Below are 15,912 nucleotides of genomic sequence, written 5' to 3'. Positions count from 1 at the left end.
AGCTAAAAGTACACAGAACAGTAAGGAAATTCTCTCTTTAATGCTACTGAAAGGCCAAGCAGGCTGAAAATAATTTTTTGTTGTTTGTTCAATCGTTTCCAGTTGTGTCCTGCTCTTTGTGGCTCCAATTGGGGGTTTTCTGTTTTCTTTTTATTTGGCGAGGCAATCAGGGTTAAGTGACTTGCCCAGGATCGGACATAGCTAGCGAATATCGTGTGTCTGAGGCCGGATTTGAACTTAGGTCCTCCTGACTCTAGGGCCTGTGCTCTATCCGTTGAGCCACCTAGCTGCCCCTAATTGGGGTTTTCTTGACAAAGATACTGGAGTGGTTTGCTATTTCCTCCTCCAGCTCAATTTACAGATGAGGCAAATGAGTGATTTGTCAAAGGTCACACAGCTAATAAGAGTTTGAGGCCAGATTTGAACTCAGGAAGACTTGTCCTCCTGATTCTAGGCCCAGAACTCTATCCACTGTGCCACCTAGCTGCCTAAAAATAATTTTAGTAACAAAATAATAACTAATCAGACTATTTGTAATAATAGCAATCATAGTAACTAATAATCAACAATAATGCTAAGCTTAGGTAAATAGTCCATTTATTCTCTCCTAAAATGGCAAAGAATCTTAATTTCTGTATTTTACTACAAATCCCAAAGTGCAGATGTATACCTTCTTCTGGCCTTTTGAACCTTGCTTACTCAATTCATTTAATATTATATAAATAGCTACAAATCTGAATTCAGTTGCTAATTTTTCTCCCATCCCTTTGACGTGGTCTCCATCCAAAAGAAAAGTTGTAAATGAATAAAAATCATAGACCTCTAAGAGATGGATAATCAAGTAACAGACTCCTTAAAAAAAAAATGAAGAATGAGCTACATTCAAGGAATGCACAGAAGACATCATCAAAGTGGTGACCTTCCTTTGCATGAGACATTATTCAAATAATCTTTTTTGGTTCAGACCTATAATTTCATTGGCAGAGGGGATTCCCAGGAAGGAAATCCCCTATCAATGCATATCAGCAATTGCGCTGCAATTCATGTTTTCAAATTGGTGCATGGAGCTCTGAGAGATTAAGTGATTTGCCTATAGTCACAGAGCCATTACGTGTCCAAAGCAGGACATGAAAACTCAGATCTTTTTGACTCCAAGGCAGGTTATCTATCTACTACAACACTCTGCCCTGAATTTAGGTCATAGTCATATAATGTTTATACCAAGAAGGAACCTTGGAGACCATCTGTCCAATTCTCCCATTTTATAACTGAGGTCACAGTGACTTGGCAATATACTAAACAAGATGTATAACATTAATCAAAGTGTAATAGAGGGGTGAGGACTGACTGGCATTCTGATATTTGTGGTTCAGAGGGATATACATTTCCTCTTGGTCTGGAATGTGATTTGGACTATCACAGTCTTTGAACCAGAAAGTGGATCTGAGTCACATCCAGGATTTTTTAAAAATTGCACACTTTATGCAAAAGAACAGACTAAAAGGAAGGAGTAAGGATGGCATGAGCTGGCATCCTCAGACCCTCCTGGGACTTAACAAAGTGAACTGGGATAGTGCTAGGGAATACAGTCGAGAAAGAAAGGAAACCTAAACTACATGTAGCAGGGAAGCAAGCAATTGAGATGGATTATAAGGTCCCTGCTGGCATCTTAGAGCAAAGCAGCTGATGAGAAAGTTCCAAAAAAATCTACTTTCCCCAACTTGCCCTTTCCTGTTACTGGTGCTGTCACATATTCTTTTCACTGCTTTTACTTGAGCATTACTTGTATCTTAATTTTGCTTCATGTATAAAGAAGTCAGGTTTGGGAGTAAAGACTTGTATTGTGTACTTAGTCTATTCTGGGAAAAGAGGAGGAGCTAGCTTGAAATACACAAATTTTAAATTAGAGCAGAAAACAAAATTTCTCTATGAATTTTAAAAATTTTCCTAACTGGGGGCTCTGAGCTATTATATTAATTTGTTTCATCTGATATGTACTCTATAAAATAACAGGGAAAGAGACTTTGAAAACCTAAGGATCCTTAAATTGCCTCCAGATACTTTAAAAGTTAAAAAAAAATGTTAACTTAAAAATTTTTCTAAACTTCAAAAAACCAAAAAATGTACATTAAAAAAATGTTTAGGCTAAAAGCAAGCTACTTGTTGTACTAGGGTGTGGCTGATTAAATCTTCTGAGAAAAAGAAAGCTCAGAAAAGAGGAGAGTGACCAGAGGAAAGATCACACCCTAAACCAATGTCCAGGGAAAAGACAGGCAAGGCTTGGGAATGTACAGCTCTACTTTTAGAAGGGAGGCAGAACAGAAAGGATCAAGTACCACCTGGCCACCTCTATCCTTCACAATGACACCCACTAGTGTTACATAAGATAATTTCTTTCGTACAAAGACAAGCTGTTTACTCTGCCTTCATGCTGCATTCAGAGTGACCTTTATTTTACTGCAAGTACTCCCACTGTATTCATTGTAAGTGGTACAGAAAAAGCTTATGCCAAAGCTGCTCTCCTTTCTAAGAGGGTCAGATTATTAAAGTATATTACTCATCTGCTCATGCATAATGAAAAATAATTTATATCTTATGCAGGTTTATAATCTATGAACAGAGGCTAATATCCAAAGCAGGGAAAATATGCTAAAAGATATCCTGATGAACATGCTAGTACTCATTATTATTATTAATTGTTCTATTGTATCAGTTCTGTCTGTTTATCAGCAGTTTTATTGTAAAGATAATAACTTTGGGGGGCAGCTAGATGGGGCGTAGTGGATAGAGCACTGGTTCTGCAGTCAGGAGTGTGTAAGTTCAAATCTGGCCTCAGACACTTGACACTTACTAGCTGTGTGACCCTGGGCAAGTCACTTAACCACATTGCCCAGCCAAAAAAAAAGAAAAAAAGATAATAATTTTGTCTTAATATAGCTCTGAATTAAAATTTTTTCATCTTGTCAAGAAATCTTGTTCTCTAATAGGAAATGTATGATGTTAAGCTCCCTAATGGCAGAGACTGCTTCACTTCTGCTCAGAGTTCCCGTGCACTTAGATTAGGGATTAGCAATTGTAATACCTAATCTCCCAGTTCTTCCATCTCCTCAATCCCATTACATTCTACCTCAGCTAGTCAGGAAAAGTCTCACCATTACCCACTTCTTTGATCAGAAAGTCTGAGAATCTTCTGTCTGACTATAAACTCCTAACATTCCATCTCTTCCCTATTCCTCACCCTCAAAGCAACCTCCTATCCCTCCACCCTCTGAGTACTTACTGCTCTTCTATGACTTCCTTTTGCTCCCTTCCCAATATTGACACTATAGTTAACCAATTCACCATCACCTGTTCTGTACTCTCATATACTTATCCTATTGCTGCTTAACTCTTGCTAAAATCCAGCCTTGGATTGCTCCCACCATTTGCATTTCTTTACTCCTACTCAGATGCATCAGAATTGAGCTTGAGGATGAGGCAGTTGTGCTGATTAGGTACCTAATGAATTGTATCTAACTTCAACTGGGCTCTTTCTGCAGTGAGGCAATGCTTTTATAACCCTACTTATAACCCTTTTTATTTGCTATGTCCCAGTAGAATGTAAGCTCCTTGTGGGCAGGGACTTTTTTTTTAACATACATTTGTATCCAAAGTGTTATGACACTTTTTATGACACTTCCATATATTAAGTGCTTAATAGATGCTTGTTGCCTCTCTGCCAGTGATATTGAAATGCAATTATCAAAATATATTTTTAATGCAATTTATCAAAATATTTATGCAATTATATTGCATATATATGCAAATTATATTTTGAATATATTTTAATAAATATGTTTTAAATTTAAATTTAAAATTATATTTTAATGCAGTTATCAAAATATCAAATATCAAATATATCAAAATACATTTTTTAAAGAATCAGATACATAGCCGAAGATTAAGAACCTCTGTCTGGCAGCAACAACCCTAACAGCAGCCTTGTTGAGTCTCCTATTTTCATATGCTAAAAGCAGAGGCTGTTTTTTCTTTCCTACATTTCTTTTGCTTCTTTTTCTTTACTTATAATGCCTATCTACCCCAGTAAATGCTATTTTCATTAGTAATTGGTTCTACTGATGGCAGGAGGTCAGGGAAAGGATGCTGGTTTCTGAATTTCTTAAGTCCCCTTCCTCCATAGCCCTTTTTTAGTGCAGATGGGGTTAAGGTAGCTTAAAAGTTTATGTGCCTCCCAAGAGACTGGCCTATTACAAGGGAATGACTTAGATCCTGGGGAACATAGTCACTAAAGTGAGTCATAGGTAGGTCAGCACTAGGCTTTAAGTCAAGAAGACCTTAGTTCAAAACTGGCCTCAGACACTTACTAGCTGCCCTGCAAAGTTACCCACTTTACCATTTCTCAGTGTAAATCCAAGGAAGGCAAACTCATTTTATTATCAGTAAGTTTCCTCAGCCAAAAATGAAGAGGCTGGATTACATGATGTCTCAGGGGCTATTCAGCTCAAACAGAATATGGTTTATGCTGTATAATTAGAAGTCTAAATCTAAAGCAAAAAAATTTTTCATGCACACACACTAATACCACAGACAATGCTCTCTACAGAAAAGTACGTGGCAGGGCGTCAGAAGACCCAGGTTCTAGTTCTGACTTGACTATCGATTAGTTGTGTAACTTTGGACAAAACATTTGAGTTCTCTGGACCTCAGTTTTTGCCTTTGAAAACGAGGAGGTTGGAGCTCTGAGGTATCTTTCAGCTACATCATTCCATGATCCCAAGCTCTTTTCCTTCAATAATAATGACAGTTAATATTTATATAAGCACTTTAAGGTTTGCAAAGTGCTCTACATAGATTATCTCATTTGATGATAATTAACAACCCTGAGAAGTAAGTGTTATTGTGATTACTATTTTATGAATAGGAGGCAAGTAGGTGGATCAGCAGATAGAGCACTGGGCCTGGAGTCCCGAAGACCTGAGTTAAAATCTGGCCTCAGGCACTTACCAGTTGTGTGACTCTGGATAGATCACCTAACCCTGTTTGTCTCAGTTTCTTCATTTGTAGAATCAGCTGGCGAAGAAAATGGCAAACCACTCCAGTATCTTTACCAAGAAAACCCCATCAACAGTATGGTCCACAGGTCATAGAGAGTTGGATACAGGCAACCAACAGCAACAAACAATAATAACACTTTATAAATGAGAAAATGAGCTTGAGAGAGGTTAGATAACTTGCCTAGGATGTCCCAAAACATGATTGGAACTCAAGTTTTTCTGAATCCAAGCTCAACATTCTATCCACTGCACAACCTCCTTGCCATTCCCTTCACAGATTAGTGTCAATAAATAAGTCTAGCAATAAGAAAATATTTCTGTTAAGTAACATGTAAGCTTTTTTGTTGTTGTTCAGACCTGTGATTTTATTTGTATGGGAAACTCCCCGATTGAAACTTCCTCCACAGAGGCTGATCAGCAACTGGTTTGTACCCTCTAGTCTTACCTTCTAGAGAATTACCTGGTGCACTGAGGGTTTAGGAGATTTGTCCTTGGCCAAAAAACACAATATATGTCAGAGGCAGGTCTTAAATCCAGAGTTTACTGTTCCAAAGCTAACCTTCTATCCATCATCATCATATATCTCCCTAAAGGTTTTAAATAGCTCCACAAAAATGTTATGGTAGAGCTCTTTTTGTGGTGGCAAAGAATTGGAAATTGAGAGGATGCCCATCAATTGGGGAATGGCTGAACATGTTGTGGTATGTGAAAGTAATGGAATACTATTGTGCTCTAAGAAATGATGAACAGGCTGACTTCAGAAAAACCTGGAAAGACTTGTATGCTCTGATGCTGAGTGAAATGAGCAGAACCAGGAGAACATTGTACACAGTAACAGCCATGTTGTTCGATGACTAATATTGATAAACTTAACCCTTCCCAGCAATACAAGCATCTAAGACATCTCCAAAGGCCTCGTGATGGAAAATGCTATCCACATCCAAAGAAAGAACTACGGAGTTTGAGCGCAGATTGAAACATACTATTTGTTATTTTTTTTTCTTCTGTTGAGTTTTGTTTCCTCTTTCTGATGGTTCCTTCTATTGGTTCTAATTCTTACTTACAACATCACTAATGTGAAAATATGTTTAATAGGAATGTACATGTATAGCCTATATCAGACCATCTTGGGGAGGGTGGTGGGGAGGAAGGGGGAGAAAAATTTTAAACTCAAAAGCATATGGAAGTGATTGTTGATAAATCAAAATAAATTAATTAAAAAAAAAGAAAAAATGTTATGCTAGGTGATGGTAGTTAGGTGGCATAGTAAATAGAGCACTGGGCCTGTAGTCAGGAAAACCTGAATTAAAATCCACACTTAGACACCTGCTAGCTGTGGGACCCTGGACAAGTCATTTAACCCTTTTTGCCTCAATTTCCTCATTTGTAAAATGAGCTGGAGAAAGAAATGGCAAACCACTCTAGTATCTTTGCCAAGAAAACCCCAAATGGGGTTAGAAACAACTGAAATGACTCAATGACAACAAAACTCAGGGTTGTTCTGAGGATCTAATGTGATAATATTTGTAAAAAACACTTTACCAACTCTAAAAGGATATTCTTAAAATGCTAGCTATTAGTAGTAGTAGTAGCAGAAGTAATAATTGTGAAACATATTACAGGAGACAGTTAATAGACATAATGTATATGCACCAAATTTAGCACAGAAAGAGGAGTTGGAGCTGGTACGGCTTGTATTGTGACCAGCCATTTAATTTGCACCTCTGGCTCTCAGCCAAATAATGTCATTTTGTGACATTATGATGAGGTTTGATAATCTATTAATGATGTTATTATGAAATAACATTGGTAGAGGCAAAGTTATATGGGTTATGTCTCTATTTTATTGATACTTTTGGCCCTTTCTCCACCTAAAAATAGCAATAATACTTCCCCCCTTTATACAATATTTATAGATACACTGTATATTGAGTACTCAATAATCTCTATGTTATACTCTATAAATTATATATATTGCATATAGAGTACTGAGGATTCTATATAATAAACACTCACTTCTGCTTCTCAGGGTGACATCCAATAATCCTAGATGTCACTAGAAGAGGAACCCCTTTGGTTTTGTTACAAAATGAACATAAGGCCCATTTATTAAATTGCTGATGAGCAGCCCATCTACAATGGTGAAGATTTTCTACACTCGGAAGTCCCCACAAAGATCAAATCATAGCTTCTGACTAGAAAAAAAAGACCTATGACAGGAAGAGAATGAGGAGAGGAAAGGGAGTGAATTGTATGTGACGTGAGAGTATGCCTGAAAATTTCATGAAAGGAACAAAATTAAGTCACAACCTTGGCTCTTACCATATTCACAATTTGTTCCCTCATACCCTTCGAGGCAGATGCAAATGTAGTTTCGGATGTAATCCTGACATATTCCATTGTTCAGGCAGGGTTGGGACATACATGGAGTGCCAGCTGTAGAAACACCTCATTAATGAAATACAGCAGGATTTAAGAACTGCAAAACATTTATGGAATATTATTATCTGTAATAAAGGGTATTATTTCAACCTCATTTTAGTCTCCACCTCTGCCTTAGACAATACTTTTATGAGAGCTTTTACAAACTGGCAACCTTGGCAAGCTTAAATTTTGACTCTTGGCCCCCCATTCTATCCACTGTCTGGCTGGGGTTCTTTCAATTAGGAAGACAACCAGAGGACATTAAGTCAAAGAGTATAGTAGAACTAGAGGCAAGGGATAATTAAGGTAATCAGACATAGGATCATAGTTTTAGAAATGGAAGGGACTTTCATGGCTATCTAATTAGACACCTTCCCTCCACCCCCATCCCACTTTACAGATGAGAAAATTGAAATATTAAAATCTTGAGTTTTCCCCTTTTTTGCCCCTTGCTTTCTTAACCGCAAATAGTATTCATTAGTATGTTTTATTTTTTCTAAATTCAATTCAACAAACATTTATCAAAAATTTACTCTGGATGGACTAGAGTAGAGAAAAACTTGAGGCAGGCAGACCCACCTAATCAAGGCATGAGGTGATGGGAGCCTTCACTAGTTAGATTACAATAAAGAGTTGTTTAATTGAATTGATAACTAGCCCTCCTATTCATAACTTAGACTCCACCCTTTTAGGATTACATAAATTGAAGGAGATTTTATAAGAGACTGATTCTTTTTGCAAAAAAAAAAAAGGTACTCTTCTGGTCGATATATGTTTAAAAAAATTACTTCCACTTTGAGTCTGAGTTAAAAATACACTAACTATGTCTTATTCACACACACACAAAATTTTACTCTGTACGCTTCCAGATACTATGGATGTGAAGACAAAAAGATAGATCCTGCCCTCAAAGAGCTTGCATTATATTCTTCTTTCTTTTTTTCCCTTCTTCATTTTAAAAATTCCTCTTTTGCCATATAAAACTCCTTTTTGACTCCACACTTCTTTCCTTGATTGAAACTCCTAAATACAAAACCTTCTCCAGGAGAGGCAATGCAGGGGAGAGGAAAGAAAACAAAAAGAGAACCCATGAGACCAGTTGCCCTAGACTTAACTCCTAGCCTATAATAAGTTTTCTCTCTCTCTGTCTCTCTGATGACACCAAGTTGGAGGCTTCATTATTAATAAATAACTGGGCTTCCTTAGGACCCCATCCATGACACAAGATTCATTATGTTCTACCACTGTAACCAGTATTGGTGGTGAATCTATTACACACATGTCACATCATTACCACCTAGATGGCTTGACTGTCACCTCTTAAGTCATTTCTCTAAGGTTTTAAAAGATGTAAAACAGGTGTGAACTTTTTGATTGAAGAATATATTCCAACAATGCTAGTTATTTTGAAGAATATATTCCAACAACTTTAGCATTATGTGTAGGAATCCAAGAAGTCATTAGAGAATTTGAGAACTCAATTTAAGAACTAAATGCTTAGACAACTCTTTGGTTTAATTCTTCAAAGCTCAGTAATTTCCTCAGTATGGGAGGAAGTTCCTTCCATTAATATAGGCTGAACATTGTAATTTTGTAGGTGATCTTCAAGAACTACTTTTCCCAAAAAACTTGTGGTCAACCTGGAGATGAACTGAGGAATAATGCTCTCAAAAACACAATAGAGGCAGTGAGTTACTAATGGAAAGAACTTAATCTTAGCTCTGCTAGTTATGTGACCTGAGTTAAATCACTTCACTTGTTTGGGACTCATTTTCTTTATCTCTGAAATAAGGGAGTTAGATCCCCTACAGTTCCTTTCTAGTTCTAAAATTCTATGATTCAAGGAAAAGTTGACAAGACAAATCAAAGAAAGCCACCTACCCATATATTGGCTCCAAAATGTGTGCTGTAAGACAAAAAAAAATCAAATATTTAAAACGGCAGTTTCCCCCCTCTATTATCCCTTTCATCAAAGCATTTATTTATTTATTAAAATATTTACTGAAATATGTGCCAAAATACTAGGATGACAAAAGTAGGATTAATTTTTGGCATTCATCTGGATGTTTTGAAATGCAGCAGTGAAAATGAATATTTAACATCATAGTTTTAAAAATTGGAATGATTGAAGTTTTCATTGTTCAGCCAAACCTCTTGGTTTCATGAAGATGACAAATCCTTGGCATTTGCCTCTCCAGATGACTACTGCCCAGTACACTACTAGTTTGTTTTTTCTGTTTTGGGGTTTTATTTTTTTTTGCTAGGTAATGGGGTTAAGTGACATGCCCAGGGTCACACAGCTAGTAAGTGTCAAGTGTCTGAGGCCAGATTTTGACCTCAGGTCCTCCTGACTCCAGAGCCCGTGTTCTATCCACTGTGCCACCTAGCTGACCTTTACACTACTAGTTTGAAATGAGTCTAGTTTCCTACATTCAGCAAGGGATGGGGGTAGAGATAATATATTATAGACGATAAGAGAACTCTACACCCTCTTCGAGTTTTGAAGTGGCTAACAGCCTCATGTCTTACTGTCTGTAAAGAATCACAGCTACTATACTCATCTTTACAAAGCAACTAAAACAATGGTGAAAATCCTCCTTTAGAAAGATGAGTTTCAGGGCTGCTTCAAGGGAATCTGACAAGTCTTGGGTTCTTTGGTTCCAGCCCTAACACCTCCTTTCCCAGTTTTGTTTCTTATGCCAGGCTATCTAGCTCAGGAACCAAGACTCTTTGGTGGGCATACACAATTACTTTGTCTCACTCAGTCACCCTCTTGTGACTGGGAGAACCCAACTCAATAAATACTAGCTAGCATTATTGTTTGCAGATATTAGGTGCTTAATTAATGTTTGTTGAATGAATATTTGTTCAATTTGCTGCTTGGCAACATGTCAGAATGATATTTTAAGAACTAATTCTGCAATTATTTATCCTTCTTTGGGTCTGTTGCCTTAGGCAGGTCTGAGCTAGCTTCTCCAGCAGGATGGTCAAATTCCTATTTTGCTAGGCTGCTGAGGCTAGTTTGAAGGGGAGGTAATAATCATTCCTAAGAGGACCTTCCAGGGTCACGGTTTGCAGGAATCATATGTTCAAGATGTTTAAGGGAGATGCAAAGATAAATAAGACCTTATGCTCAAGCAGTTTATAATCTATTAAGGGTGATAAGTTGCATATACCACTAGCTATTGTACAATAGAGGCTATAATGAATGTACAACTATCTTAAGTGCGCTACTCCTTGTCAGGCAGCTAGGTGGTGAAATGGATAGAGTGCTAGGCCTGGAGTCAAGGAGACCTGAGTTGAAATCTGGCCTCATTCACTTCCTAGCTAGTGTCTGTGACCCTGGGCAAGTCACTTAGCCCTCTTTGCTTTAGTTGCCTCATCTGTAAAATGAGCTGGAGAAGGAAATGGCAAACCACTTCAGTATCTTTGCCAAGAAAACCCCCAATGGGGTCACGAAGAGTCATTCACGACTGAACAACAGCCATGTGAAAGAACAGGGTCTAATTCAGACTTCACTGAGCAGATTCTGAATGTCCTCCAGGGAGGGAATAACATGGGTGTGAAATTCAGCTAAAAATACAGGGCTTCAGCTTTGAAAGGCAGGTACTGTGCTATTTAAAAAGATAAAGGTCTGGTTTTCTCATTTGATCTATAAGTGAATTTTTGAAGGTGGGGGCAATTAGTGCAGAATTATGCATGTGAAGACAGGTACTACTGACAATTTAAGATAGTCTTAGAAAATAACACTCCTGAAGGGAGAATGGAGCCCAGACAGCGGCCAGGGGCCATTGGGAGCAATAGGTCCCAGGAAAAACCCTGGAGCAACTGAACCAGAAGAAAGATGGGGAGCAGCAGTCCAGTAGCCCAGGTAGCTTGAGGGATTAACAGGAAAGGCGCCTCTTGCCCTGGGGGAAGGGGAAGCAGTAAGCTAGCGGAAAGCCCCACCTCAGTATACCAGGAGGAGATCCTGAAACCCAGGTGGTGGAGCACACAAACACACACCAACACCTGGACCCCCAAGTGCCTCACTGAGGGCAGGGGAACCGGTGGAAACCAGCTTGAAAAACCACCAGGTGCCTCAGCATTTTACAGGAACTGGCTCTCCCAGGGCCTCAGCAAAAGTAAGGGAAGCAGCCCCCCAAGGGGCCCCAGGCGGATAAACATCCTGCACCATCTATCTGAAAGGAGCTGAAGAAGGTGAAAGGAAGGAAAAGCCCAAGGTGAGCAGGAAATCTCGAGGAGTCACACTACCCAATCCTACCCCTAGAGTTCCAGTGTTGCTGATTCCAGCCCAACACCAGATAAGCTGCCAGAACCCTACAGCCTCCAACTGCCAACATTGGAGACCCCAGCACACAAAGCCAGCAACCAGGCCCTAGGCTCCCAACACAAGAAGCCTGGGTCAGTGCCCTCTGCTCCCCAGCAGAAGAGCTTAATCGCTTTAAAGGCCAGGAAATAAGCAAACACCATGAGAAAATAACACTCCTATTTGCCCAGGTTGAATAGCAAATACGTGCCAAAATGTGCCAAATAAGGAGAAGAGGATGTTTATTTTTATTCACTTTATCACCAGCTAAGACTCATGGAAAAGAGCAAACTAATTTTTAAAAAGATCCAAACCATGAGGCCTGGTATATAGTAAGTACATCTGTTGGCAAGACGTGGTTAAAGATCTGAAGACAGTGTAAACATTAGATTAAACCGGGCTACATAGTCTGATTCCTTGATTCATACTACACTTAAAAGTATATTTCAACACTAATAATAAGAATAAGAATAATAGCTGCATAGTGCTTTAAGATTTACAAAGTGTTTTAGATATAGATTTAGATACACATATATTGCCTCATTTTATTTTCACGATAACCCTGTGAGGTGGGTGCCATAGGTATTATTGTTCCCATTTTACAGATGAAAGACTCAGGATCAGAAAGGTTAAATGGTTGGTAATTAGATCACCTGTCTATTAAGTGCTGGAGGTGGGATTTGGACCCAGGACCCTCCTAACTCCAAGGCTTACTCTCTTTCATTCATTGCATCTGAGACTTCCTTTTTCCTTTGTGTCTGATGGAAGAAGGGAGGCACTGACTGGTGATATAACCAGGCTATTATGCCCATTAAAACTGGAGACTCGGGGCAGCTAAGTGGCGAAGTGGATAGAGGACTGGCCCTGAAGTCAGGAGGACCTGAGTTCAAATCTGGCCTCAGACCAAACACTTGATACTTACTATCTGTGTGACCCTGGGCAAGTCACTTAACCCCAATTGCCTTTAAAAAAAAAAAAGAAAAGAAAAATATTTGCAATAAATATCTTTAATAAAAGTTTGACCTTCAAAATCTATAGGGAGCTGGCACAAATATATATGATCAAGAGATATACTCAAGTGTGTGAATAATTATCAAAGTAAAAAATACAAGCTATCAACTACCATCTGAAAAAATTTTAAATCACGAAAAATCACCAGAGATATTCTCAAATTTAGCTGTGAAGTAGCCAAACATAATTTGTTCCTTTTATTAGTATCCTAGTGACAACCAAGAGGGATAGGGAAAGAGCAACACTAAGACATCTCAAAGAAAAATGATAGTGGTGGTTTTTTAATTTTTTGTTTTAGTTTGGTTTTTTTAAAGCTACTGAAGTGAAAGACTATAGGTATGGAACATTGTGTATACTATGTGACAGTTAATATGTTGATATTTGTTATGGTAAACTGCTTTATTCCTCTATTTCTTTTAAAAAACCTTTGTTACAAGGAATGACTCTCTGGGTAAGAGTGGGACATATATGGAAATTAAAATGATTTAAAAATAAATCAATTAAAAAATAAAAAATGAAGTTGGGGAGTGGGCCTGTAGTCTAAGCATTTAGCCTTCTAATGAGTCAATTTGAGTCACTCTACCCCACTTCAAACCTCAGGTCCCCCATCTGTAAAATGAAGGGGTTAAGTCATCTCGAAATTCTTTCTGTAGAAGGATATACTGCATCTGGTTCTAACCCCTTCTTGGAGACCTTCGTTATGTTTTCATCATGAGCACTGACACCAAATGCTATAAATCAGGGCTTGATTTATTGTTCTGTTGATTGAATTTCAAAAAGTGTTAATAATGCAGATTGAATTTAAAAGCGTGTGGGTACATTCCCCTCCCCCCCAAATTGTTATTGTTGTTCAGTTGTTTTTCAGATGTGTCTCCCTTTTGTGACCATATTTGGGGTTTTCTTGGCAAAGATCTGGAGGTGGTTTGCCATTTCCTTCTCCAGCTCATTTTACAGATGAGGAAACTGAGGTAAAGAGGGTGAAGAGACTTGTCCAGGGTCACCCAGCTAGTAAATGTCTGAGGCCAGATGTGAACTCAGGAAGATGAGTCTTCCTGAGTCCTGGCCTGTTATTAAACATTTACCAGTACATTCCTCCGTTTACATCTCTGATCCTATTTGTTTAGGGTTCTGAATATGCTAAATTCTTTCAAAAGAAGTTTGTTCCTAGCTCTTCACTGACAGCAAAGGCCTTAAGGAAGTCTGACTGAGATTTGCACATGAAATTGTTTCTTTAGAATTTAACAGTGATTTAATGGCATAAAAACAACCACGAAGTTTCATCTTGCTCTGAATACTGACTGACTTTAAGATCCCTTCCCCCACTTAGTACCTGACACAAAGTAAGGCACTTAATAAATGTTTGTTGCTTGATGTGTTTGTATGTGTGTGGTATGGTGTGATGTGGTATGGGGTGGTATGGGGCGTGTGTGTGTGTATGTGGGTGTGTGTGTACACACACACACACCCACATACACACACACAAAATCCCCCTTGGCCCCTTCAGGGTAGGGACCGATTCATTTTGTCTTTGTATCCCCAGGACCTAACACAGTGGGTACTTAGTGGGTGCTTAATAAAAGCTTGCTGTTTGATAGCTGGAAGGAGCCGTGGAAAAAAGGTAGACTGATAAGTAGGGTTAAATGATACTTTTTAAAAAAATACACATAATTTGAATGCCAGGGAATTCCACTCTCTATAGTATGTAATTTTTTGGTTTGTTTTTGCTTTTGCTTTTTATTTTGGGGTGTATTTTGGTAATAAATAAAGTTATCTGAATGATAGGGAAGCCAGAAAACCTCCAGAGAATAGCACAAGGCATAGAGTACAGTTTTAGAACACAGAGAACACGTGTTCATTGGTGGACACACCAATGCCTTGTTCCTGCCTCTGCTTTATGAAATCTTGATAGGAAATACGAGTTGCAAATACATGGAACCCCTTCCAAGGGAAATCAGAGCAGTACACTATAAATTTCTTATAACTACAAGTGAACACAGCCAACTTCTGATGAGTTCACCATGTAAGAGGGTCAGAACGCTTGGAAAATTGTTAAAGCAAACTTTGTAGTCACAGATGGAAACCTTTATTCAAAACTATTAAAATAATTTTCTCAGGACTGTATAGTAGTAAAAATGCAAAATGTAAATTAAATATTTTACCATTAAGAACCAGAAATGTTCTCACCTTATACCCTAATTAAGCTAACTTCCAATGAACTAGGGAGTTGTTTAAAATGGATATGCCCCTGACTTGAACTACTTCCAATGCATACCTGGTCACATGTGTCAAGCAATATAACTAATCCAAATAGTAAATCATGATGAAATTTTTATGTAGGAGTCCAGTCCTAAGAAAGGTTATTTTGTTCTCAAAAAGTGGTTTGACCTTTTTGAGACAAGTAGGCCTTTCTGTTAAACATATTAATTTCTAGCTTAGCAGGGGAAAATCTCTTGCTATGCATGATGTCTAAAGCTAACTGCCGCTAACTTGCCAAGTTTGGAAGAAACATTGCTATAACACTGGAGCACAGTTGGCCTTGCTCTCTCCATATGCATTTGTGTTGAGTGTGATTTGGTTGAGCTAATTAAAAAGTTAGGGTCTCAAGTACAGATGCTAGATTAATTCACCTGATAATTTGTTGGAGTAGTGGAAGGAAATGTCCCCTCTAAAATACATGACTAATTAAATTTTGTTGCTTTGAGATAAGAAATTTCTGCAAGACAGCAAAAGGTGAAACAAGTAGAAATGGGGAAAAAAAGTAGTACATACAGTCTTTTCATTGTTTTCAAAGACTTCTCTTGCTTCTTCATAAACACATTTTTCTTCGAAGCATTCTCTTTCCAAATTCCCCTTTAAAATCTCCTCCAAAATAAATGATCTGGCACGTTTCGTTCTTACTATAACTTCATTTGCCTTAGAAGCCGGCCAAAATACTGGAAAGCAGGGCAAGAAAGGAGGTGAGGTCAACACTTAGAGATCATTCAAGAATTGTTAGATCTCTGCTTTTCAAAAAGTCGAGAATGTATGGATATTTGGAAAATAAAAGAAAATCCCAGAACTAATTGACGTTTGTGCTAATGCAAATACCTTTTCCTTTCATTTAAGTTCATTTTT

The 15,912-nt window shown here is 38.1% G+C and overlaps 1 protein-coding gene across 2 annotated transcripts in view; it reads right to left on the bottom strand.

Moving 5' to 3' along the window:
- LOC114046289 (vitamin K-dependent protein Z-like) overlaps positions 1-15,912 on the bottom strand; it is a 31,182-nt gene that overhangs the window by 13,961 nt on the left and 1,309 nt on the right. The window contains exons 2-4 of one of the 2 annotated variants that reach the window (XM_027866585.1): positions 15,568-15,731; positions 9,360-9,384; positions 7,377-7,502 (exon numbers count right to left, since the gene is read on the bottom strand). In XM_027866585.1, the coding sequence (XP_027722386.1) occupies positions 7,377-7,502; positions 9,360-9,384; positions 15,568-15,731 (315 nt within the window). The remainder of the gene's footprint in view (positions 1-7,376; positions 7,503-9,359; positions 9,385-15,567; positions 15,732-15,912) is intronic. The other variant, XM_027866586.1, reaches the window with a different exon arrangement.

The sequence above is a fragment of the Vombatus ursinus genome, unplaced genomic scaffold (assembly GCF_900497805.2).
Source record: "Vombatus ursinus unplaced genomic scaffold, bare-nosed wombat genome assembly UNPS02014781.1, whole genome shotgun sequence".
Lineage (NCBI taxonomy): Eukaryota > Metazoa > Chordata > Mammalia > Diprotodontia > Vombatidae > Vombatus > Vombatus ursinus.
This window is presented reverse-complemented; position numbering and strand designations above follow the sequence as displayed.